We start from the raw sequence: 26,626 nt of genomic DNA on the forward strand, positions 1-26,626 counted from the left end.
TTTAATATAGCTCCACTTGGTTCTATATTGAAGGGCATTGGGAAATTTTTGTGTCTTGTCGAGCCATCCTACTTGCCTTTGAGAAACTTTTTAACTAATAACCATATAACAATTACAACATTGAAACAGATCAACTTGGCCCTTTTACTCCATGATTCCTAATATAACTGTTCATAAGCTGTTATTTTTTTCCAGGTCATATGATACACACCTCTGATGAGAAGAAATCGCAGCAAATAGATTCCGATTCCTTTATCATCATGTAATAGTACAGAACATGTAATAGTACACGTAATTACAAGATGAACAGAGGGACCTTGGGGTGCAAATCTATACATCCCTCAAGGTCACCACACATGTTGATAGGATAGTTAAGAAGGCCTATGGAATCTTGGGCTTCATTAATGGGGGATTGAGTTCCGGTGTAGAGAGGTCATGTCGCAACTCTACAAATCTCTGGTAAGACCACACTGTGTTCAGTTCTGGTCACATCATTATAGGAAGGATGTGGAAGCTATGGAGAGGGTACAGAGATCTACCAGGATGTTGCCTGGATAGGGAAACAAGTCTTATGAGGCAAGGTTAGCAGAGCTGGGACTTTTGTCTTTGGAACAAAGAAGGATGAGAGGAGACTTGAAAGAGGTTTACAAGAGGAGGACAGGCAACACCTGTTTCCTAGGGCAGGATCAGCAAATGCCAGAGGACATATGCACAAAGTTAAGGGAGGGAAGTTTAGGGGAGACATCAGGGGTAAGTTTTTTACACAGAGAGTTGTGGGTGCCTGAAATGCCTTGCTGGGGATGGTGGTGGAAGCTGAAACATTGAGGGCAATTAAGAAACTCTTAGACAGACACATGGAATAATATTTTTTCGGAAGGAATATGTGCGTCGGCACAACATCAAGGACCAAAAGGCCTGTACTGTGCTGTATTGTTCTATGTTTTATGATGTTGCGTTTTGCCAGCCTAAGGCAAAGAGTCGCTATTAAAGGGTGGCACGGTTGGCATAGTGGTTAGTGCAATGCCTTTACTGTGTCAGCGATCGGGACAGGGGTTTGAATCCCATGCTGTCTGTAAGGAGTTTGTATGTTCTCCCTGTATCTGCCTGGGTTTTCCCCATGGGGCTCTGGTTTCCTCCCACCGTTCACAAGGTACCAGGGATTGCAGATTAATTTAGTATAACTGGGCGACATGGGCTCATGGGCCAAAACGGATTATTACCAAGCTATTTGTCTAAATTAAATTAAAAATTAAATTAGTGTTGGCTGGCGTTCCTTACAATATTGGAGAAAGAGAAGCAATAGAGAGTTCTTTCAGAGTTAACGAGAGTCCGTGGATTTGCCCCCAGTTCCCCCGCAGCCTCTGCAGCTGCACCGACTCCTGTTTGATTCGTCGGCTGCCCGAGCTCCAGATCCAAACCTCCAATTCAATCAGAAAGCCTTCGGGAACCCTTCTTGCACTCAGCATCCTCTCGAATCCCGGCTCCGATACCTGGTTCCCACGAGCCAGTCTCCAGCAGCCCGCAGCCTGCGCAGGTATCCCCGACTGCATGTTGCCCACAACCTGAGTGGGTCGTTCAGCTGCTAAGCCCCTCCCTGGTCTGCCACCATGGTCACCAACCTGTAGAGTTCTTTAGCCACTGATCCCTTGCAGTGGTCACCGTCCATCTTTTGGAATGGAGCTCAGTCCTATTTGTGTGGAGGTAAATAAGAAATCTGCAGATGCACGAGCATTAGTTGCGTCCTGGCTTTGTGGCTGCATGAACCTGCAAGGCGGGTCCTTACGGAATGAGCCATCAGTCCTGGAGTGGATTCAACCAACAATTTTAGAGACCGTTTCTTTGATTGTTTGTAAAAATTCCTGACATTCCTTACCTGCCAATTGGACTTTTTACTTGTTAGAATAGACAGCATTGACAAATTACCTGTCAAAATACCTAGAATGAGGAGTTCTTATCTGAGCAGATTTTGAGGTAAAACTAGTAGAACTAGAGTTGGTTCATCTAAACACCTTGAGTGAAAACACATTAACACCTCTGCTCTCGAAGAAGTCTGAAGAGATTTGTCATGTTGTCGAACACGCTTCAAAACTTCAGCAGGTGCACTGAGTAAAGTAAACTAACTGGTCACCTCTGATACCTTGAAGAAGGGCGCAGGCCCGAAATGCCAGTTACGTATCTTTACCTCCTATGGATGCCGCGAGAGTTTCCCCTAGCATTTTTACCACAAATCACAGTGTTGGCAGACTTTCGTGTTTCACATCATTCAAGTGTGCAGAAACACAGAAGGTAGCAAAGCACCGGCATGTTCATCCTACTTCCTATCCAATGAAGACATCTACGTGGGGTTCTACCTCCAGAAAGTAGCCAACAACATAAAGGACCCCCCTCACCCTGGTCACAACCTCTTCTTGCTTCTACCTTTCAGAGGTTGTTACAGAGGCCTTCAGACCAATGCCTCAAGATTCAGATGAGATTAATTTAAATTTAAATTTTGACATACATACATTTAAATTAAGGCATACAGCATAGTAAACAGGCCCTTTAGGCCCATGAATCTTGTCTTGCCCAATTAACCTGCAACCCCGGTTTGTTTTTGAGTGGTGGCAGGAATTAGAGCACCCAGATGAAACCCACACAGACACTGGGGAGCACATAGAAATTTCTTATAGAGAGTGCCGGATTCGAACCCGCATCACTGGTGCTGTAACAGCATTGCGCTAACTGTTACATTACCATATCAGATTTATTGTTATGTCATAAGACTGAAATGTAATATTACATGAAATTGCCGTTAGTCTGCCATAAGGCACACAAAGACTCACCATTAATGTAATCATTGCCGAGCACCCTTTACAGTCAGAAAAAGAGAAGCGAAAGAGAGCTCCCCCAGAGTCACCGAGTGTCCCTGGGTTCACCTCCAGTGCTCCTGCAGCCTCTGCAGCCACACAAGACTCCACTTCAAACCATTGGCAGCCCAGATCCAAACCTCCAACACAATGGGCAAGCCTTCAGTGCCCAAGATCATTCAGGAGCCCTCCTTGCCCTCAGCATCCTCTCGAATACCGGTTCCAATACCTGGTCTTCATCAGCCAGTCTCCGGCATCCACAGCCTTGAGAACAGTTTCTTTCCAACAACTATCGGGCATTTTGACACACTAATCATAAACCACCTGGCACCTAAATGCATTTGGGTATTGTTTTGCACTATGTTAGCAGAATATTATTTATCTCTTTTAAATGTAATTTAATCTACACTATTGTTATTTTGTTTACAAAACACCTGTTTGGCTACAGCAAAATAATTTTGGTGCATTGCACAATGTTTGTGACAAAAGCATTAATATTAATATTTTACTTTTTTATGATGTCTTTAACAAACCAAACATTCCGCAAGTAACAGACCTGGTTACGGTCACTGATTGAATAAAAGGAATGACCATACAGCCAGAACGAATAAGCAAAAACACAGAGATGCTGGAGGAACTTAGCAGGTCTCACAGTGACGCAGCTGCCAAGAGACTTTGCTCAATCAAGGCTCGGCTTCATTTCCTTGTTTTTTCCAATGAGCCGTATGATCATGGCCGTAGGAGATGTAACTCTCGGCCAACTGTGAGCGTATCTCTACACAACACACACCTGCTGCTGCTGTGAAAGATTACTTTTCTCCTTGATTAGAAGCAAGTGCATTGCCCCTATGAATGGTGTGGCAAGTGTTCGTTGGTTCAGCACTTTAAAAAAAAATAGACCGTGTTTTCTGGATGACCAAACAACATTTTGCTTTTTGTTGTAAATGAAAGTCATCAAACCAATGAATCCACACTGCTAGATGTAATTAAAACAGCAAATGCAGGGCACACCCAGCAGGTTAGTTAATGATCCTTCAACAAAAATGCAGGAAATTGAACACAAAATATAGTCGTCACTGTGCATTGATGTACCAGTAGGGTGGAGTATCTCTACAGCCATAGCCAATAGCAAGGAACTCCATAAATGAGAAGCAGCCAATATAATACCCCTCCATTACATCATCACATTGACCTCCCACAAAAATTGACCAATTTTAATAAAATATTATACTGACCAAAGCAAAAGCTGGAAAAAAAATTTGAGAGGGTGTCAGAAGGGCTAGCAGACTGCAGATCAGGTGAAGCCAGCTCTCTAAGGGAAGCGGTCAGTATCCTCTCCCCCATCAGGAAAAGCAACATGAGCGTACTGCGGGTTTGCACGAAGCAGTTGAACACGCTCCACAAGCGGGTCAGATTTGCTGACTGCAACTTGTTTTCTTAATAAGACTTCTCCGGGCTCAGATAGCCAAGTCGGCAAGGTCGATCTAATCTTCGATCTTCATGAGAAGCAGTCAGTATAAACTTACGCATATAAACTTACGCAGTATCACACATATAAACTTAAATACAAAATTTAAAGAAGAACACATAGCAAATTATTTTGTACATGTGTAAGCACAAAAAAGAAAGAAAAGATTTTCTTAATCAGCATAAGAAACAAATAAATTAAATTAAACTATAATATCCATGTTGAACCCATATTTGGTAAGTTTACCAAAAGATGAAAAAATAACAAAAAATTACATCTAATCTACCCCTACTGTTATCTTAATGTCCTGTTACATTTATTTAATAAAATATCCCAGCATTTTTCATATTTTTGATGATTTTTGAACAAGATGGCAGTGATGGACCCAGAATGAAATGAAACTGGTGGTGCAGACCTATCTGAAGTGACTACTGACCATGGTTGCAGCAAGAAATTAGACGTTGGGAACCATGATCAACTTTTAATCAGAAGAAAGGGGACATTGGACTGCAGAGTGTCGTGCTGCCAGTGGAACGTGCCAAATGGGAGCGGATCCAAGCAGATGCTGAAGAGTTGGGATCTCACCCGATGGAGGTATGGAGCTTCAGACATGGACGAGAGGAGGAAGGCAAGCCACTGCATTGTTGGAGGTCGGTGGTTCTTTGGCTACTTGAAAGCGTTGTTGGAGGTGTCTTCAGTTGGACTGAGTGGAAGGGACGAGCGGCGGAGTCGGAGGCGGCGTCCGATGCGACGAGTGTTGCCGGGCTCGGAGGTCAGGAGAGACATGCCTAGGCCTCGTGGACTTGAGGCTGCACTGTCTGGGCCTCACAGGAAGGATGGCATCGGAGGGCTCGGGCCCCGTGAACTTCTGACTGGGCGGTAGTCGGGTTCCCTACCGCTGGTGAACTTAACATCTGTGGAGGGGTCGGTAACCCGACCTGTTGAAGGCTGCGCGAACAGATCTCACAACCCTGAGGCTCGGGGAACGTTCTTCATCTGAAACTGGCAAACATTTTATAACATCTAGCTGTAACCCGTCTCCTGGTACCATTGTCTGGTTTCTGAAAATTGACTGTATGTTGCATTGTTCTTACATTGGTCAAGGGAACATTATCTCGGTTTTAGTGCTGTCTGGTGCTAAATGCGTCAAAATAAATGATACCTGATACCTAATTTTCTGGTCCTATGCAATGGAAATTTGATTGCTTCTTTTCCATCAGCCTTCATTCCATCAAGAAAATCTACATGAGGCGGTGTCTTGATAAAGCAGCCTCCATTCTCAAAGACCTGCACCACCCAGGCCCTCTTCACTTTCGGGAAAAGAGGTCCAGGAGCCTGAAGACGAGCACAAGGACAGCTTCTTCCCCTCCGCCATCAGATTCTTGAATAATCAATGAACCAAGTCACTGCCTCACTTTTCATGTACTATTTTTGTCTTTTTAAAATTTTTAGTTGTATGTGATTTATAGGAACGATTGCGCTGGGACGCTGCCACAAAAAAACTGAATTTCATGATGATGAATTCTGATTCTGATCAAAGGGGGGGATTAAAATCACTGCTTCCACAACCTCCATACTCCAGTGGGGTGCCACAGTGTTCAGTACTTGAGCCTTGGTGGCTCTACCAGGTACACAGCTGTTCAGTGCAGAAACATGTGAAGTCATTCACTTTAATGAAGATGAGGCAAGCAGGAACAGTGCAGATACTCTGACACCCTTGGGAATTTAGTGGTGCAGATGAGATGTTTCTGGATGTTCTGTTGATTAGCAAAAAAACTTGCATTTAGATTTCAGATTTATTGCCAGAGTACATGACATCACCTACAACTCGGAGATTTTTTTTCCAGCAGGCAAGACAGAATGATCACTTATTGGTGGTGGGGAAAAAAACCATACTCAATGTACACATGTAAACAAACTGTGCAATAAAGAGAGAGAGAAAAATCAATAAACCGCGAACTTAATGAGTCCCTGATTGAGTTTGTGGTTGAGGTGTGTGATAAGTGTTCCTGAACCTGGTGGTGCGAGTCTTGTGGTATCTTTTTCCTGATGGTAGCAGTGAAACAGAACGTGTGGATCATTGACGATTGCGCCATTTCACATTTTTTCAACGTTTTATACAGTGATGTAATTTTTTTTCCAGTTTAAAGGGCCTGGTTAATTTCAGTCTCTTAAGCTGCAACCACCCAAACCTCTCCTGTTCCCAACCCTAGGCAACCTGCTGAGTCTCTCCAGTGCTTTTGTGTATTGCTTTTGTGTATTGCATGTTCCCAACCCATTGTGTTCACAAACTGACCCCAGCTCCAGCTGACTCACAATCCAAACACAAGACCCAACCATACAACCTACTCACACTTCTAACATAGCAGTGAGGCATGTGCTAAATCTTACAGATTCCACATGTTCAAAAGAACATATTGGGGATTGTAGGTCAGTTGGGTGTAATTGGCTGGCACGGGCTCAAGGGGCTGCTACCGTGCTGTCTGTTTACATTTAAAAAAAGATCAGTTTTATTGTATTCATTATGCGATGAGAAATTGGATAGCATTGAGGTGTGAAAGCAGAGAAAGAGTGTCTATACAATCATAAAGAAGATTTGCCAGTGGCTATACTTTGTGAAGAATTTGAGGAGATTGGTATGTGGGGAGCATTCTGACTGGTTGCATCTCTCATATTTTCTTGACACAGACGCTGCCATTTTCCCAGAACACACATCCTGTGTAAGAAGGTTGGAATGGGAATGAAGGTGCCATTCCTATTGTGATATTTTACCTCCTAGACCCCCTAATTCTCGGAACACCTAAAGTGAGCTGCAGGCGATCTGTGAACAACGGGCTAATGAACAGCATGCATCTTTAATCACTGCACCCCCGGTACGCTGTCTCAACTTGCATAAGGAAACAGAAATTTCGAGTTTTGGATGTTCATGTGTGTACAGCCAATACCTGGACATTGGACATTCTTCAGACGGGTTAAATCGTGCAAATTCTATCAATCTGCCTATCTATGGAGGTGCAAATGTACAGGACCAAAAGAAATATGGAGAGTGGTGAAATCAGCCAGCGCTATCACAGGCATCGACCTCCATTCCGTTGAGGACATCTACAAGAGGCAGTGTCTTGAGAAAGCAGCCTCTAACCTCCAAGACCCTCACCATTCAAGCCTTCTTCTGATACTGGGCGCAGACTGAGAGATTGCTTCACTGAGTGCCTTCGCATCAGTGACCAGTAGCCGACCAATTAAAGTCCATGCCCCACTCCCCTACTCACATATCTGTCCATGTCCTCATGTTCTATCCCACCAAGACCACCTGTAAATTGGAGGAGCAACATAATTTTCTGTCTGGGCTCTCTCTAATTGGATGGCATTAACATCGACTCCTCCAATTTCTGCTAGCCTACTTTCTGTTCTCCCTCCCTTCCCTTTCCCCTTGTCTTCTTTCCCTCAGCTCTCCACCCCAGTCCCTCTCCATTTCCAGAGCCATCCTCCCTCCCCATACTTGCTGGTGTGCCCTCCCTCCCTTATCCACCTATTACTTCCTGCTTTTGGGACTGTGCTCCTCCCCCCACCATTTTGTTTGGGCCTACATTTTGCTCTTACCCTGATGAAGGGCTCAAACCCTAAATGTTGGTTATGTATTCTCCAGTGTTGTGTTTTTACTAGCATCCAGGCCATCCCTCACTTCTACCATCATTAAGGAGGTACTGAAGATGAGCACCCAACATTACATAAAGAGCTTCATCCCCTCGGCATCAGATTTCTGAATGGAAAATGAACCCCAGACACGGGGAGAATGTACAAACTCCTTACAGACAGCGTGGGATTTGAACCCAGGTCCGGTCCCAATCGCTGGACTGTAAAGGCATTACACTAACCACTACGCCAACCGTGCCACCCTAATTGTAATATTTGTAAATCTTAATTGCACTCTTTTAATCTTAGAGGAAGGAAAATGGAAGATCAGAATATTATTTAAACGGCAAGCAATTGCAGCATGTAATAGTCCAGAAGGACTATGGAATGCTTGTGCATTAATTGCAAAAGGCTAGTTTGCACGTGGTTTCAAGAAGGCAAATGGAATATTGTCCCTCATTGCTAGAGGGATGCAATTTCGGAGCAGGGAAGTTATGCTGAAACTGTACAAGGTACTGGTGAGGCTGCATCTGGAGTACTGCATGCAGTTCTGGTCTCCTTGCTTGAGGAAGGATTTGGAGGTGGCCCAGAGGAAGTTCATCAGGTTGATTGCAGAGAGATATGGAAGAGGGTGGGGGGTTAGCCTATGAAGAGGGATTGAGTCATCTGGGACTGTACTCACTGGAATTTAGAAGAATGAGAGGGGCTCTTATATTAATGTATAAAATTATAAAAGTCATAGATAAGATGGAAGTAGATAAGTTTTTTCCATGGGTGGGGGAGACTAGAATGAGGGGATGTATCCTCAAGATCCAGGGGGGTAGATTTAGGATGGAGATGAGGAGGAATAGCTTTTCCCAGAGGGTGGTGATTCTGTGGAATTTGCTGCCCACTGAAGCAGTGAATATATTTAAGGCAAGGTTGGATAGATTTCTACATAGTAGGGGAATTAAGGGATATGGGAGGAAGACAGATAGGTGGAGATGGGCCCATCATCAGATCATTGACTGGCAGAGTAGGTTCGACGGGCTGGATGGCCGACTCCAGCTCACATTTCTTATGCTCTTATGGCCTAGGATAGATGCAGCTTGACTTGCCCAGTTTCTCCAGCCAGTTGTTGAGGATGTGGAGGACACAGTTCCAGAGCTGCTTAAATCTGAGTCGGGATTAAAATCCTCACTGTGGGTAACACTGACCTTTGGCATTCTGTACCCAAGTGGGCCACTGAGACTCAGTCCTCAAGTACATTCTTTGCTGAGATTTTCTGGACATTAGGGAAATCAAGGGACATGATGATTTGCAAACGAGGAATGAAGTGATTCATTTCTGATCTTGGTGACTGGCAGTGCAAGCTGACTTGTTTCTTATGTGCTGGACTGTCACGCCCACTTCACCATCTTATCCTCATTCCCTGCCTTTTGCTCATTGCCAACCTTGGCAACTCCTCAGTCCATTCTCTCACTGCCCCCCTCCCCCCTTCCTCCTCTCACTGCCTGCCCCCCTCCTCCTCTCACTGCCTGCCCCCCTCCTCCCTTCCTCCTCTCACTGCCTGCCCCATCCTCCCTTCCTCCTCTCACTGCCTGCCCCCCTCCTCCCTTCCTCCTCTCACTGCCTGCCCCCCTCCTCCCTTCCTCCTCTCACTGCCTGCCCCCCTCCTCCCTTCCTCCTCTCACTGCCTGCCCCCTCCTCCCTTCCTCCTCTCACTGCCTGCCCCCTCCTCCCTTCCTCCTCTCACTGTCTGCCCCCCTCCTCCCTTCCTCCTCTCACTGCCTGCCCCCAATCCTCCCTTCCTCCTCTCACTGCCTGTCCCCCCTCCCTTCCTCCTCTCACTGCCTGCCCCCATCCTCCCTTCCTCCTCTCACTGCCTGCCCCCATCCTCGCTTCCTCTTCTCACTGCCTGCCCCCATCCTCCCTTCCTCCTCTCACTGCCTGCCTGCTCTCCCCTCACTGCCTGCCTGCTCTCCCCTCACTGCCTGCCTGCTCTCCCCTCACTGCCTGCCTGCTCTCCCCTCACTGCCTGCCTGCTCTCCCCTCACTGCCTGCCTGCTCTCCCCTCACTGCCTGCCTGCCTGCTCTCCCCTCTCCCCTCTCCCCTCTCCCCTCTCCCCTCTCCCCTCTCCCCTCTCCCCTCTCCCCTCTCCCCTCTCCCCTCTCCCCTCTCCCCTCTCCCCACCCTTCCTCTCTCGCTCGCTTGCCCTCGTTCCACTTTTGGTGAAACTCGAAAGTCATGTTGAAGCCGCCTGCTCCTTTAAGAGCGGGACCCTTTGTTTTTAGCTGAGTCATTGCCCGAGCAGGAGGGCTGGATCTCGCGAGCTTTGCTCAGGTTATATATAGGAGGAACGGCCGCGATAGCGGGGCATTGATCGCTGGATCATCGTGTCGAGGGCGTGTGGCAGAGGCAGCAGGGTTTGTATTGTGCGATTGTTTTCCTCCTAGAGATTTGCATCTGCTTAATCTTTGCATTGGGAATGCGTTTGATGATAAAATTGCCCTTGTCTATAGTGTCGAGGATGCACTGTATCCAAATGTATGAGGGACAAAGAGCATCACGTGTCGTAAATCCGCCACTAATCACCAATAAATCTTAGCCGAGTTCGTTTTATTTATTCCTGACACAAGTAGGTAGGGTGATTGCATCCTGTTAGTCGAAACATGCCGCCCCTTGGTTTGCAACCACTTTAAGTGCATGTATCAAATTGTATCTATTCGATTCCGGTTTCGACACCCATCTACTTTAGCAACATTTAACGCGCTGTTGCAAACTTGTATCAGCTGGCGGGGAGTTGAAAAGTTATTTTTGGACTTCAAACGGGGGCCCAAGGGCTTCCTTTTGCCCGAAGCCTGTTTAATAAACCTCGCGAGCCGAAGTGCAGTTTGTATCATGTTGAACTTCGCTCAAGGAAGCATTAGACTTTTCCTGTTTAATTTGTGTAGCGCCGATGGTGTCTTAAAAGCATTTGCCCTTTTGTCAGTGAATGTAATACTTCCCGTTTATTCAGAGTGGCTGAAATTGTTCGATGTTGCAAATGGAGTTGATTGCAATTGCAACTCTGAAGATCTGAGTAAAGCACGGAAGATTGCAGATCGTAGTTTTTTTTATTATTTTTTCTCTTTGGCTTGGCTTCGCGGACGAAGATTTATGGAGGGGGTAAATGTCCACGTCTGCTGCAGGCTCGTTTGTGGCTGACAAGTCCGATGCGGGACAGGCAGACACGGTTGCAGCGGTTGCAAGGGAAAATTGGTTGGTTGGGGTTGGGTGTTGGGTTTTTCCTCCTTTGTCTTTTGTCAGTGAGGTGGGCTCTGCGTCTTCTTCAAAGGAGGTTGCTGCCCGCCGAACTGTGAGGCGCCAAGATGCACGGTTTGAGGCGATATCAGCCCACTGGCGGGGGTCAATGGGGCAGGCACCAAAGATTTCTTTAAGCAGTCCTTGTACCTCTTCTTTGGTGCACCTCTGTCTCGGTGGCCAGTGGAGAGCTCGCCATAGAACACGATCTTGGGAAGGCGATGGTCCTCCATTCTGGAGACGTGACCCACCCAGCGCAGTTGGGTCTTCAGCAGCGTGGATTCGTTGCTGTCGGCCTCTGCCATCTCGAGTACTTCGATGTTGGAGATGAAGTCGCTAGGAGCGTAGGTGATGCCGGTAGAGGACCCATGATTCGTGTTATAGATAGAGAATTTAGGTTAAAAAGGGCTTAAGTTAAAATGTGATAATTAATCATAAAAGGGGAAGCCAGAATAGACAGGGAGCTTACCATAAAAGTTTAGCTGGACAATGTTATAACAAACAGCGATCTTTCATGGTCACAGAGAGACATGTAGGAGCCAAAGATTGATAAAAGAGTGAAAAACAGAATTTAGTGTGTGCAGAGTTCGTAGTGTACGTAACTAACATGATAATTACAAATGCAAGTGTACTTAGAATGATTTTGCAAAAACTAACCAATTAAAACAGTGTTAAAGAGGAGGGGAAGGACAAGCAAAAAAGGTATAAAAATCAATGCAGGGCTTGACTTGGCGAGAAGCCAGTTGAGTCCAACTCTGCAGACTTGTAAATAAAGCTTGTCGTGTCACCGACTTTAAAGAGACTCATGTGTGAGAATTTGTACTTCTGACAATTCGGAGCCGAAGAGGAGTGTGGGTATGACAATGGCTCTGAATACGCTAATCTTTGTGAGGTTTTTCAGTTGGTTGTTTTTCCAGACTCTTTTGTGTAGTCTTCCAAAGGCGCTATTTTCCTTGGCAAGTCTGTTGTCTATCTCGTTGTCGATCCTTGCATCCGATGAAATGATGCAGCTGAGATAGGAAAACTGGTTGACCGTTTTGAGTTTTGTGTGCCCGATGGAGATGTGGGGGGGCTGGTAGTCATGGTGGGGAGCTGGCTGATGGAGGACCTCCGTTTTCTTCAGGCTGACTTCCAGGCCAAACATTTTGGCAGTTTCCGCAAAACAGGATGTCAAGCGCTGAAGAGCTGGCTCTGAATGAGCAACTAAAGTGGCATCGTCTGCAAAGAGTAGTTCACGGACAAGTTGTAATGTATTGCTGACGTTTCGGGCCTGAGCCCTCCTTTAAGGAATGATCTGAATAAGCAAAAAAAGAAGAAATTGCTAAATAGAGATAGTGCTGGCTGAGGGAAGTGTTCATTGGATATGATGAGGGACGAGGTGTTTTTTTTTTGGATGTAAGGAGACATAGGGGAAGATGGGGAAGAATTGAAGGGGGTGGTTGAGTGAAAGCCAGAGACGTTGAAGTTAATGCCATCTAGTTGGAGGGTGCCCAGATGGAAGATGAGATGTTGTTCTTTCAATTTGCTGGTGGTCTCAGTCTGGCAGTGCATGAGGACTGTGGACACACATGTCAGCAAGGGAATGGGGTGGGGAATTGAAATGGGTGGCCACTGGGAAATCCTCGCTGAAGTGGCGGACAGAGTCGAGGAATATCTGAATGTCAGAAATTCAGAATGTGAATTTAATATTGTATCTAGGGATGTCTGTGCCTACCTTGCAGAACTTGCCTGGTTAACAAAGGCACATTGTTCTTGTCAGCATTCTAGGGATTTTTGTTGTTGACTTTTGCCGACAAGGAAATTGAGCTTTTTTTGATGGTTCCTTTGCTGCAGGGGTAACTCTCCCTTTTCGGGTCATGTTACATGACAATTGCTCAATTGAAGTCAGGTTGATGTGTCAGTGACACTTCGTGTTCTTGTGTCTGTCCAGCAATTGTTTTTATTGACTTTGGTAGCTAGCATACATTTCAAACTTGTAGTAATACTAATTGGTTAATAATTGAACTTGAATCAAACTCTACAGGATTTAAATGTTGGCCAACTCTCTCCAGTATCTCATCGTAAATGTGTTTTTAAATTGAATGTGGACATGTTTAAATATTCGGTAACTGCCTTTCCCCATTTTTCAGTCTCCAGATTTATCATGGTACTAAACAAATTCTGCATTATTATTGTTGGGTAGAAGAATATTAAAATTTATAAACAATTGAATTTTATATATTAACATCTACTGCCTTTAACAAGTTTGTAAATGAGAATTGACCTCCATGTATGCTGTTCCAGTTCTGTACATTTGGATTAACAGGTATGTCATGTTCTATCATCCTTTGTGTGGACAAAGGTACATGCTAAATATTAAAAACACATGCTCAGCAGGTCTTGCAGTGTCTACAGGAGGTAAAGATGCATAACTGGGGTGGCCTTTCAGAGTAGCAGCAATTGGGACCAGGGTTCAAATCCTGCACTGTCTGTGAGGAGTTTGTTCTCCCAGTGTCTGCATGGGTTTTCCCTGGGGCTCTGGTTTCCTCCCACTGTTCAAAACCTCATAGGCTGAAATGATCTGTTTACTGTGCTATATATCTAAGTTTAAATTTAAAATTTAACTGATATTTCAGGCCTGAGCCCTCCAAGGTGTTCTTTTTAAAAAAAGCCTGAATTAAATATTGGGGAGAAGAAAGGGCAGGGGAGGAGCACAGACCAACAACCAAAAGGTGTTGATTGGATAGGGATAGGAGGAAAGGTGAGAATTGATTGGGGGGGGGGGGAAGAGGGAGAGGAGGGAGACGGTATGGCTCGATGTTGAGCTGGGGGAAAGGAGATGGGGAAGAAAGAAAAGGACAGATGGGGCATGCTAAGAGAAATGGGAGAAGCTGCTGTTAATGACATTTGGTTGTCATGTAACATGCCCAGATGGAATGATGTGCTGTGATCTCAGTCTGGCAGTGCACGAGACCATGGACTGGCATGTTTGCAAGGGAATGGGATGGGGATTGAAATGGCTGCCCACTGGGAGATCCACACCACTGTGGCCAGCCTCTTCGATGTAGAGGAGACCACAGCAAGAGCAGACCTTTGTTTTGTTACATATTGGCTTGATGCATGTTCTCCGGTTACAATCACTGCAGATGCTGGTGATATTTTGCCTTCTGTCTCCTGTCCTTCAGCTCCCCACCCCCTTCCTCTCCATTCAGACAGCTACCCCCTCCCCTATCTTGTCCCAACATTTTTCTCGTCTGCCCTCCCACCCATGACCTCTTGCCTGTTGGTCTGTGCTCCTCCCCTGCCCTTTCTTTCCTTTTCCTCAGCTTTTTATTGCTGATGCCTGCCTGCTTTTATGTAGATAATGTCTTTACCTCCAATGGATGATGTAAGACTGAGTTCCTCCAGCATTTACTGTGTTTTCACTGCACTCACAGCTTTTGTGTTTCACTACATGCTAAATATTGCCTTGATGAATTTTCTCTGGTTAAAATCGCTGCAAATGCAACTTGAAAAATGCTGCTGATATTTTGCCTTTGTGATAAATAGTCGCCCAATTTTAGATTGGAGTGTGCGAAATTATTTCTGGTTGGAATGGGCTTTGGAATATTATTCCATTTACTGTACACACTAGTGTATGTCAGAAAATGTCCAAAAGCTGATTAAACCAGACAGTGATGGTTTTAATTTACTTCTTGAGCAGAAACTGGTCAAGATGGCAGCCGGAAATGCTAAAATTGGACACCCTGCTCCTGACTTCACAGCCAAGGCAGTAATGCCCAATGGAGAATTCAAAGATTTGACTCTGTCCCATTACAAAGGTAAGGAGGTTTAAGAATTTCCCTGCTTTTTACAGTCTCCTTGCCAAATCTGGCGCTGTCCCCTGAGGAGTTTGCACATTCTTCCCATTCCTGCATGGGTTTACTCCAGGTGCTCTGGTTCCCTTCCACTCATCTAAACATACTGGGGTTGTCGGTTAATTGGGTAGCATGGGCCAGAAAGTGCCTGTTACCATGCGAGATGTCTAATTTTTTTTTAAAAAGTGGTTCCACATCTCAGTCAAAAGGTTGAGTTTATACTCCTGAAATTGGGGTCAAACAATGATCGCATGTTACACTCCAAGCTATGAGTATTGAGCAAGATGACACTTAAAATGGGGCCCTTCAGTTCATAAAATGCTTTTCCCATTTTTAATTGACCTTTTCAGTTGGAGATATTAAAAAAAAACCCCATTTAATCCAGAAATCTGACTCAGACTGCTTATATAGAATAAATCCTGGCTATAGGACTGAATTATCAAGGTTTGTTGGCCCAAAAACCTCTGCTAGGGATTGAACAGTTTGGTGATTTGCTGTTTATTCTCAATTGTTGTATACAAGAGGAGACCATAAACCTGTAATTCATAGGGGGAATACAAAGAAAGGAAGGATAGTTCTGAATTGCACTAATGGCTGAAAGGGAGGGGGTGTAGAGACACAATTTCCTTGGGGAAATCTACAAAGTTACCATGCAAGTAGCTCTTGCCTGAAGTTTTGGGCCTTCCCTTCTGGCCAAAAACAACCATCTTGTTGGGATCTGGTGTAATTCTGATGATATGGTTTTAATTTAGACATGCTGCATGGTAACAGGCTTTCTGTCCCACAACCCAGTGTTGCCCAATTAACCTACAAACCTGTACGTTTTAAGGGTGGGAGGAAATTGGAGCACCTGGAGGAAGCCCACGTGGACACAGGGAGAACTACCAACTCATTACAGACTGTGCCAGTTTCAAACCCGGGTTTGCTGATGTTGTAATAGTGTCCCATTCACTCCTACACTAAATGTTGTACTTATTGACAAACGTGCTTGAGTGATCTCCTACCTCCTTCTCCTTTGTTTACCGCCTATTGCTGACTTGATGTTCCCTCTCCACCAGCTGAGTTTCTCCAGCACTTGTGGGTTTCATCTCTCCTCTCCTCTACCTGGCTCCTGTCTGTTGTTCACCCCTCAGCCAATCCATTGGCCCCTCGTGATCCTCCCTTCTCTTTACACTGGCCACCTTCCTTTGCTGCATTCAGTTGACCCGAAGCTTCATGTTCCTGCCGAGCGATCCACTTGGGTTCCTCCAGCAGTTTTTGAAGAAGAAACTGGACCGCCTGGAGGAAACCAACGCACACAGGCAAATGTACAAACACCTTGCAGACAGAACTGGATTCAAACCAGAGTCTGACACTTGAAATGGCATTGCTGCCCAATCTCTGCAGCATTTTCTGTTGTTATTCGATTAAGCAAATCCACTTTAGTTTATAGTTTTCTGCTTAATAGGAGGACATTTCCCTCAGTGATTCCTATTTCAAAGGAGGTGAGTATTCAAACCCAATCTAAAAAGCATTAGGCAAGTCCAAAAAACACAGATTAATTGCCAGACAGCATTTAAAGTAAAGGCATTTTTTCTGTTAAACACTGAAATCTGATTTATCTCCACCATTTATATAAAAAAAAAACCCTGAGTATCCACATAACACTGTAGACCACTGAATTATTTTAGCTAAGTTTCAGATTTATTGTTAGAGTATATGCATGATATCACATACAACCCTAAGATTCTTTTTTGCGGACTAGGCAGAATTGCCACTTATTGGTAGTGCAAAACTAAAACTCTGCAATGTTCACATGTAGACAAATAAGGAAATTTAAACATACTGCAAATTTAAAAAAAAAGATCAATAAGAAGTCCTTAAATGAGTCCTTGTTTGAGTTTGTGGTTGAGGAGTCCAATGGTGGAGGGGGAGCAGCATCATCTTGAGCCCAGGTGCGAGTCTTGTGGTGGTACCTGAACCTCTTTCCTGATGGCAGCAGCGAGAACAGTGTGTGAGCCGGGTGACGTGAATCCTTGATGATTCCTGCTGCCCTCCGAGGGCAGCGTTCTCTGTAGATGTTCTCGATGGTGGGGAGAGTTTTGCCTATAATGTTCTGAGCTGCATCCACTACCTTTTGGAGGGCTTTACGCTCAGGGGTATTGGTGTCCCCATACCAGACCGTGATGCAGCCTGTCAGCAAACTTCCCACCACAGAAATTTGCCAGGGCTTCTGACGCAATACCAAACCTCTGTAAATTCTTGAGGCTTTCTTCACAAGGCCATTAATAACAAAGGACGATGAAAGCTCTGCTTTTACTTTGTACTGTACACACAGATGCGCATAGAGTTGGCTATCTATTATAAGGACATGATATTTTGGGTATGCAAAGGGAAATGGGGATCAGTAGGTAAGGGGTGATCATGCTAAGATGGCTCCAGTCTGATTGCTGATGCGATGACTGGACTGTTCATACCACAGCTGCCACCACTTTGGAGTTAAAACACAATAATTGGAGACATTTGGAAGATGCATCATCTCGAGCCCAGGTAGAACTCCATAAAGATCAACAATGAAGATGCAGGGTGCTGGAGGTTAAAATTGGGTATCAAATACAAGACACCCTGTTCAAATTTAAATTCAAGCTTCTAATTTGTCAATGCTGAATGACTAGTGATGATGGACAGAGTTGAAGCCCATTACAACTTCTGTAGCTATTATTTTATTATCTTCAGAAATTTGTTTCTTTTGTAGTCGAGAAAAGCCTACATCTCTTGTGCTTCATTGTATATGCAGCTTTATATCTGACTTCCTGTTTTCTATATTGAAGGAGCAAATCTCCACAAAGAGCTTCAAAACAGCTTGTTTAATGAATGGCCATCATGAAATTTACACTTTCATTTTGGCATGTTCAGGTTAAATTACAAAAAACAATTAAAATATTTTGCTAGCTTACCAAGATTTGGATAACGTCAAGCCTGGTTATTTCACTAATAACTGCAAGCGCCTAACGTGGTGATGGCCAATGGCTGCCGCCAATGAATGAACTCGTGATACGATTCAATGAACTCGTCACGTGCATTTGTTGGGTGTGCTTTTTCAAGCTAATTACTTGTAATAGTGGAGTTTTTTTTAAAATGTAATTGTCACTAAGTAAAATTCTAGTACAAATAAAATTATTGAAAATACCAAATTGTACTAAAACTGCTGAAATTTGCAATTAAATAAAAATTCTTAATACAGGACACTTGAGGCATCCTGAATGTCCATACAGGGCAGGATGAAATAATTAAATACAGAATATGCCCTGTATATATGGGAAGTCTGGGGGCAAACTTTGGCATTTCTTCTCCCAACTCAAACTTGTACTGGATTTACTTGTTGCACTCCAATTTTAAAATGGTGTCTGAAACGGAGTAGCGGGATTGTGTTTAAACAATAACTGCCTCTTCTTGACTCTAGGAAAGTATGTTGTGGTGTTCTTCTATCCCCTGGATTTCACCTTTGTCTGTCCAACTGAGATCATTGCATTCAGTGACCGAGCAGAAGAGTTTCGTAAGATCAATTGTGAAATTATTGGTGCCTCCACAGATTCCCATTTCAGTCACTTAGCCTGGTAAGAATTCTTCCCTTTTCTAGATTCCTTTATTGTCATGTAATTTACACAAAATCATCATTAGGCTATCTTGCAGTAGGAGAGAAAAAGAAACCAGGGTCCCTTCAGAAACTCCGTCCGTGGATTTGCCTCCAGTGCTCCCGCACCCTCTGCAGCTCCTGGACAATCCATCGGCCACCCAAGCTCCAGGTCAACACAATCTCGGAGCCTGATGTTTTGCGTTTCAAGCTGGAGCCTGACTGTTTGTAATGTTGATCGATATAAACATAGTGGGCTGTATGAAAAGCTGGAAGTTGATTAGTGGACCAGTGATGCACCATCAATAACTTCCAAGACCTGAAGTTGGAGAGAAACTTTTATTCATAACCGAATGGAGGCACGTTCATGCTTTGTGACTATCCTGGACTGAGGAGGGGGCTGTGGCACAGTTGCTTTTATTCAGGGGTCAGTGGGGGAAGCCTCAGGCACAGTCAGCAAGGGGCATGTCTACATCCATGTTTACCACAAGCAGTTCCATCTCCTCCCCAAGAATTTCCAGTTACACTCTTGTATAGCGATGCTCCCTATGCTTGGAAGATGAATGTTTTTTTGTTTTGCTGTTTCCCAAAACCACACCAAGAGCATGTTTCTGTTCTGCGTCAAACTGGATGCTCAGTAATATGACGTGGGGAGTGCAGGTGGCTCCTTCCTCCCTGTCCTGGTGATCCTGGTTCAATCCTGACCTGGCAGTGGAGTTTGTGAAATTCCTGGGAATGCATGGGATTCTTCCAGCTGCTCCAGTATCCTTCCACAGCTCCAAAGATGTGCAGGTTGGCAGTACAAGGCGAGATGGAACCTCAGAAATGTCACCCCAATACTGGGGTCGTCTTGTACACCAGGTATAAAATCTGAGCTTTGACAGTGAAATCTCAGCACTCCCCAGCAGCAAGTATACAATGCAAACCTTGACAGCGAAGTCTAGGTCCACTGCCTAGTCTGACTGCCATTAGTTCTTTACAGGCTTTAAATGGCTTGTTACAGGAGCTGACGGTGATTTTTTTATTCCCAAAATATGCTAATACTTAAACCTTTACTGGGTAATTTATTTTTAAAATAGTGTGGCAGCATCACTGCACTGGTCAGTGGCAAGTGCCAGACTTGGGGTAGTCTTATACAATGAATATAACTTAAAACCTACATTGTAAGTGCAAATTCTGTACGCTGACATATACGCAATTGATCTGTAAATTGCCCCTAATTTGCAAATCTGCTGGGGAATTGATGACAATGTTGGGAGAATAAAATTGGCAACATTGGTGCTGTGCTGGGTGACTGAAGGTCAGCATGCACCCCAGGTGGAAGGGATCAGTTTCTGTATCTGATGAGTTTGCTTTTAAATTGAGGCGATTAACCGATGCAAAATGCAATCTATTGGAGGGACTCAGCTGGACCCAGCAGCATTAGTGGGTGAAAAAACATGGTCACTATTTTGAATTCGCCATCCTGTTCCCTTGCTGACATGCCCATCCATGCTCTCGTGCACTGCCGGATTGAGACCACCTGCAAATTGCAGGAACAACACCTCATCTTCTGACTGGACACCCCCCAACTGGATGGTATTAATATTGACTCTTTGTCCCGTTCTCTCCCCCCCCCCCATCCCACTTTGCTGTTAGCCCCATCTTTCCCAAGATTTATTTCATCAAACTGTTTTTCTTTCCCTTTTTCCGGTCTCCTTCCCTTTGATGTGCTTCCACAGAGCCCCAAACAATCCCCGCCCCCCCCCAGTGAATTCTCACTTTTTTTTTTCTCGTGTCCCATCTGCATCCAGCCTTTTATCTGTTGGTCTGTTCTCCTTCCCTTGCCCATTCTTCCATCCCCAGGCATTTGCCTGCTTTTTACTTGTACCTTGAAGGGCTCAGGCCTGAAATGTTAGTTGTACATCTTTACCTTCCATGGATGCTGCGAGACCTGCTGAGTTCCTACAGCATTTCAGTGGTCAGAACCCTTGATTTTGGTGTAGTGGTTAGCGCAATGCCTTTACAGTGCCAGTGATTGGGACTGGGGTTTGAATCCTGTGCTGTCTCTAAGGAGTTTGTACTTTCTCTGCGTGTCTGAATGGATTTTCCTCGGGGGCTCTGGTTTCCTCCCACACTTCTAAAGGATCCGGGGTGTAGTTAATTGGGCAGCATGGATTGTGGGCCGAAATGGCCTGTTACCGTGCTTTACGTCTGTTACGTCTGCCAGTCTGTTGCTCCCGATTTGGAATCTGCAATCCCTTGCGTGTAACTGCAAGTGAAAGTGCACCTAATGAATGACTCTGCAGGTTTAACTAGTTCCATCAAACTTTATGAAGGTCATGGCTTTCTCATTCCAGGAAGGTTGCTTGGGGGGTGGGGTTGGGTTGGTTAAATGACATCCCCCGTTTCCCAGACGTTCAAATATCATTGTCATCGAAGCTGTGCTTTTCAATTTTAGGATTAACACTCCTCGAAAGCAAGGTGGTCTTGGTCACATGAAAGTTCCACTGGTTGCTGACCTAACTCATTCCATCTCCAAAGACTATGGAATTCTCAAGGAAGATGAAGGCATTTCTTACAGGTCCGTGCAAATGAAGCTTTGTACCTTAACTGCACCCTTTCTGTATGAATTGATTTAGCAACGTGAAAGTTTCCGACTGAACCTAAATATTTGGCCACCTTTGCACGCGACTTCTCTGTTCGATTTCCTATTTCCCTACCACACGGTGTCATTTGGCCCATGTTTATGCCATCTTCTTTAACCTACGTTACCCTCAAGTTTATTTATCTAATTGTAGCAATACCATCTGATGAAAGTGTTCTTGCTCCATGGACCACAGAACAATGCAAGGACATAATATAGTATAGATACAATAGAAATACATGTCTTGTATACATATAATAAAAATAAATATTAGTAAATAATAGAGTCGAGCAGAGATGTTTTAGGAGCTCAGCACTCGTTCAACATTCTCACTGCTCGTGGGAAGAAGCTGTTTCTCAGCCTGGCGGTTCTTGCACTAATGCTTGGACAGGTTTAGCTAGAAGATGCTGTTTGTGAGGTGGTAAGGGGTTCTAACTGATTTTATGAGCTCTTTAAACAAGGATCCTGGTAAATTGCAAGGGGGGGTGGTGAGGGTGAAAGAGACCCCAGTGATTTCCCCTCTGCCAGTTTTATGGTCCTGTGGATTGACTGCAGATCTGGTGTTCGACAGCAACCGTACCACACTGCGTTACAGCTAGCTAGGGGGTTTGAAAGAATAATGGCCAGCAGCCTTGCTTGGCTGCATGTTGGGGAAAACCAGGTTGACACCAATCATGCATCCATGTGCCTTAATGCCATTTATACTTGCCATATAAACTGTCCAGATTCCACCACTTGCTGACAATTGGACACAGGTTGGTGGCCAACTCAACCTAGAAGTCCACCTCTGTGACACAGGGCAATGGGAATGCTGAGGAAATTTGTGGTCAGAGACTATGCAAACGGCACAAGTCTGGATTACACCCAGAAGGCTGGTGCTGTGCGGCAGTAGCTCTGCTACCTGTACCACTGCTCTATCAGTGTGGAATTGGGTTTGTGTTCAGCCAGGTATCAGCTTGTTTGCTTCTTGTTCAGCTAACTTGCATTTTAATCCACTGATGCTTGATCATTTTGTACTTCAGAGGCCTCTTTATCATTGATGACAAGGGAATCCTGCGTCAAATCACGGTCAATGACCTGCCAGTTGGCCGATCGGTGGATGAGACTCTCAGGCTGGTTCAAGCCTTCCAATTTACTGACCAACATGGGGAAGGTAATATGATGCTGCTGGTAGTCATTGATGACTAGATACAACATTTCGGTTTATTGTCAGAATGTGTGACATCGGGTACAACCCTGAGATTCATTTTCATGCAGGCGAGGCAGAATTGCCATTTGTGTAACCTTGATTAGTCAACGAAATGAGAGAATTATTGCGACTATGTAAAGTGATATTATAGGGATTAGCAATGATTAATCCTTCTGACTTGCCAGACAACACTCCAAAAAATGGGCCCTTCTGCCCATCTAGTCTGTGCTGAACTATTCCCCCCAGCTCCATTGATCTGAACCATATCCCTCCCATGTATCTACCCAAATGTTTCTCAAATGTCAAAATTTAGCCCACAATTGCCACTTCATCTGGCAGCTCATTCCATGCTCTCACCACTCATGTTCCCTTTAAACATTGCACCTTAACCCAATGGTTCTCAACCTTTTCCCCTCTCATACCACCTGAAGTCATCCCTCACTAACCACAGAGCATCTATGGTATAGGATGCCATTGGGTGCCCTGTGGTTGGTATGTGAGTTTTTTCAAAAAATGAGAACCACTGCCTTAACTCGTGTACTTTAGTTCCTCTCTCATAACCTCTGAGAAAGTCTATTTGCATTTATCAATCTTATCACTCTCATAATTGGGTATTCCTCCATAAAATATCCTTTCATCCTTCTAAGCTTCAGGAAATAAAGTCCTAACCTGTTTAACTTTTCCATGTAACTTGCTTCTTCAGGTCCTGGAAACATTTGTCAAACTTCCCTGCATTCTTTCAGTCTTAATGATCCATTAAATTCAGGAGTTGGGATTTTATGGTGAGGTTGTGCAAGACATTGATGAGGCCAAACTTGGTGTATTGTGTGCAGTTCTGGATGCCGAATTGCAGGAAGGATATCTGTTAGATTGAAAGAGTGCTGAGAAGATTTAATAGGACTTCAGGACTTTATTTCCTGGAGTGGAGAAGAATGAGGAGAGATTTGATAGGTTTACAAAATTGAGGGGAATAGACAGTAAATATGAGTAGGCTCTTTCCACTTAGATTAGGAGAGGAACATACAAAAGGACTGCTTTAGGATGAAAGGGGAAAAGTTTAGGGAATTTCTTCACTCAGAGAGGTGGGAGTGTGGAACAAGCTGCCATCTGACGTGGTAAATGCGGGGTCACTAAGTTTTAAGAATAAATTGGATAGAGACATGGATGGGAGAGGTTGGAGTACTAGCTGAATGATGTTTCAGCACAGACTAGAAGGGCCAAATGGCCTGTTTTCTGTGCTGTAATGTTCTGCGGTTCTACCTTTCCTGTACCCAGGTAACCAGAACTGCACACAATACTCCAAATTTGGCCTCTGGTGTCTTGTTCAACTTTACCGTGACATCACAACTCCTGCACTCAATACTTTGATTTTGAAGGCCAAAAAAAATCACTTTATAACCCGATCTACTTTTGACACTACTTTCAGGGAATTGTGTATCTGTATTCCCAGATCCATCTTCTCTTCTACATTTGAGTGTAAAAGAATGAGGGGAGATTAGATAGAGGTATTTAAACATTTTTGAGGGGGATAAACAGAATAAATATAGATAGGCTTTTTCCGTTGAGGTTGGGTGAGATTCAAACGAGAGGACATGGTTTAAGGGGGAAAGATGAAGGGAAACTCAGTACAGTGGTGGGAGTGTGGAATGAACTTGAAGTGTTAGATGCAGGCCCGATTGTAACATTTTGGGGAAATCTGGACAGGAACATGGATGGGAGAGGTATGGAGACTATGGACTGAGTGCAGGTTAGTGGAACTAAACAAGATAAAGTGGTTTGGCACAGACTAGAGGGACAGAAGTGCCCTGTTTCTCTGCTGTAATTGTTCTATGGTTTTACTACACTCCTCAGTGCCTTGCTATATAAACTAGCCATTCTCAACTTGCTCAAAGTTTATTGACCCCCTTTCCCTGTGAAGTTTTGGTTGGTTTCTTCTGTTCTCTCCTATGGACTGCATAAAAACATTTAGGATTTCAGTTTGTGGCCCCTCCCTAAATGTGTTTGTGGTCCCTGTTGAGAATGGCTGGCGCACACAGTTCTTGGACAACCCTTGCATGTCCAGATACAACCTGCATTTTGTCATTTCTTTGTCGGTCATAGTTTGCTCATCAACGTCATCTCTTGGCCATCCTTTGCTACCCAAGCATTGACCTTGAACCTACTTCAACTAGGTGCTTGTGCTTGTAACTGTTCAGAATTCCCTTTTTTATTTAGTGTGTAATAGAGATCCACAGGGCTTTAAAGCAGCCATTCTCAACCTCTTCAGCCGTGAAACCCCTGCCCCCCCCACCCCCCCCCCCCAAGACTAAGGTTAATGAGCCCCTTCATGAAGCAGTAAAGTTTGGTTTCTTCTGTACTTCTACCCACTTTATTTAAAAAATATATTTGTTGCACAGTAGGACCTCCCATTGAGAATGGCTGCTCCAAAGTCCCAGGAGCTCCTGGAAATGCAAGCCCGGATGTCAGCTGGCCCACAGTTTATTTAAAAAAAATTGCCGTGAGACCTTGTCTAAGACTAACATCCACACTCTCTCTCTTAGTTTGCCCAGCAGGCTGGAAACCTGGCAGTGACACCATCAAACCTGATGTGCAAAACAGCAAAAAGTTCTTCGAGAAACAGGCCTTGGCCTAGAACAGAGCATTGAATGTTCTATTTTTAATGTAAAGATTTTTGTCGGACTGGTTTGGTACAGTAAAATCCTTATCTGGAATTCAAGCAACTGGCCAAAAAACATTCATGGAAGTAAGTTTTTAAAAAAACACAGCATTTTAAAATGATGCCACCTAGTGGTTAGTATGTTAATCCATGCACTCAAGCATCTGGCCAATTTGCTTATCTGGCATTACCCAACATTAAAGATGCCAGATATCGGGTTTTTTTTTTACTGTATTTGTTCACATCTGTGCTGCAAGTAGCAAGTCCCAGTCCAACTTTTATTTTTTTTTTACTGTACAAGAATAAAATGGCATGGAAAGAATTGACTTGTTTTGCTTTGAAAGCTAAATTTAGCTGGAATTTGCTGCCTGAAAGATATTTAGTAAAATTATTTGAGTGTCTGCTTTGGTCATTCATCAAACAGATTAATGGTGTTGCCTTGGATAGCTGTAATTGTAAGCATTAGTACATTGACATTTTTAACTTTGCTTTAGATTTGTGATTTTTTTTTTAAACTTGTGCCAACAATAATTGACTTGCACTTTTCTGAGACTGATCAATGTCAACTTTTCAATGATTAGATGATATTGAGTAGACACTTCAGCAGTCTGTCTATTCCTTGCTCTGCAACTTTGGTACAAATGTTTGCTGGTTCCCCTGTTAGTGCTGGATATAACACACTGCCCATTGCAAGATAAAGGAATGGAAGCAGGCCATTTGACCCATTGATTCTGCTCCACCATGAGTTAAAACTATTCTTGCATCTAGTTCTTATTTCTGGTCTTTTTCCCATATCTCTTGATACCCTGAGTAATTAGATACTTATCAGCCATCTCCTTAAACTCTCCCAATGACCAGGCCTCCACAGCTGTGTGTGGCAATGAATTCCACAAATCCTTCACCCTTTGGCTAAATAAATTTTTCCTCATCTGTTTCAAATGTGTACTCTCTAATTCTAAGACTGTTCCCTCTTGTCCTGGACTCAACTACCAAGGAAAACATTCACATCTACTCTGTCCAAATCCTTTGTTTGAGATTCTTCTACACTCCAATGAATACAGTCTAAGAGCTGATAAACTCTCCTCGTATGTTAGCCCTTGCATTTCAGGAATCCGCCTCACAAATCTTAGAAGGAATGTATTGATGTTGGAGACAATTCAAAGATAAGGGGCCCAAAACTGAACACTCCTCCAAATGAGGCCTTACCCATAAAGCCCCATCAACCCCTCCTTACTCTTGTATGACATTCCTCTCGAAATGAATACCAACATAGCCGATCCAACCTGGAGGTTAACCTTTAGGGCACACATGTCAAACTCTAGCCCGCGGTATAATTATATTTGGCCCGCAAGATAATTTCAAAAATGTATTAGAGGTGGCCTGCCCTGCAGCGAGAGCCGATGCTGTTTTTTGGTAATGTCACCCCAACCATCCTCCCCCTTCATTGCACATCCTTCCCTATTGTAACACGAGAAA

General features: G+C 44.2%; 1 protein-coding gene across 1 annotated transcript; it reads left to right on the forward strand.

Annotated features, from left to right (window-relative positions):
* The first annotated feature begins 10,187 nt into the window (after positions 1-10,187).
* On the forward strand, positions 10,188-25,472 carry LOC138758434 (peroxiredoxin-1-like). The gene is made up of 6 exons (XM_069927343.1): positions 10,188-10,353; positions 14,913-15,030; positions 18,509-18,662; positions 21,120-21,242; positions 22,328-22,458; positions 25,035-25,472. The coding sequence occupies exons 2-6, from the start codon at positions 14,925-14,927 to the stop codon at positions 25,124-25,126; spliced, it is 606 nt and encodes a 201-aa protein (XP_069783444.1). The 5' UTR covers positions 10,188-10,353; positions 14,913-14,924; the 3' UTR covers positions 25,127-25,472.
* Positions 25,473-26,626: the final 1,154 nt, after the last annotated feature.

This window comes from Narcine bancroftii, chromosome 3 (assembly GCF_036971445.1).
Source record: "Narcine bancroftii isolate sNarBan1 chromosome 3, sNarBan1.hap1, whole genome shotgun sequence".
Taxonomy (NCBI): Eukaryota; Metazoa; Chordata; class Chondrichthyes; order Torpediniformes; family Narcinidae; genus Narcine; species Narcine bancroftii.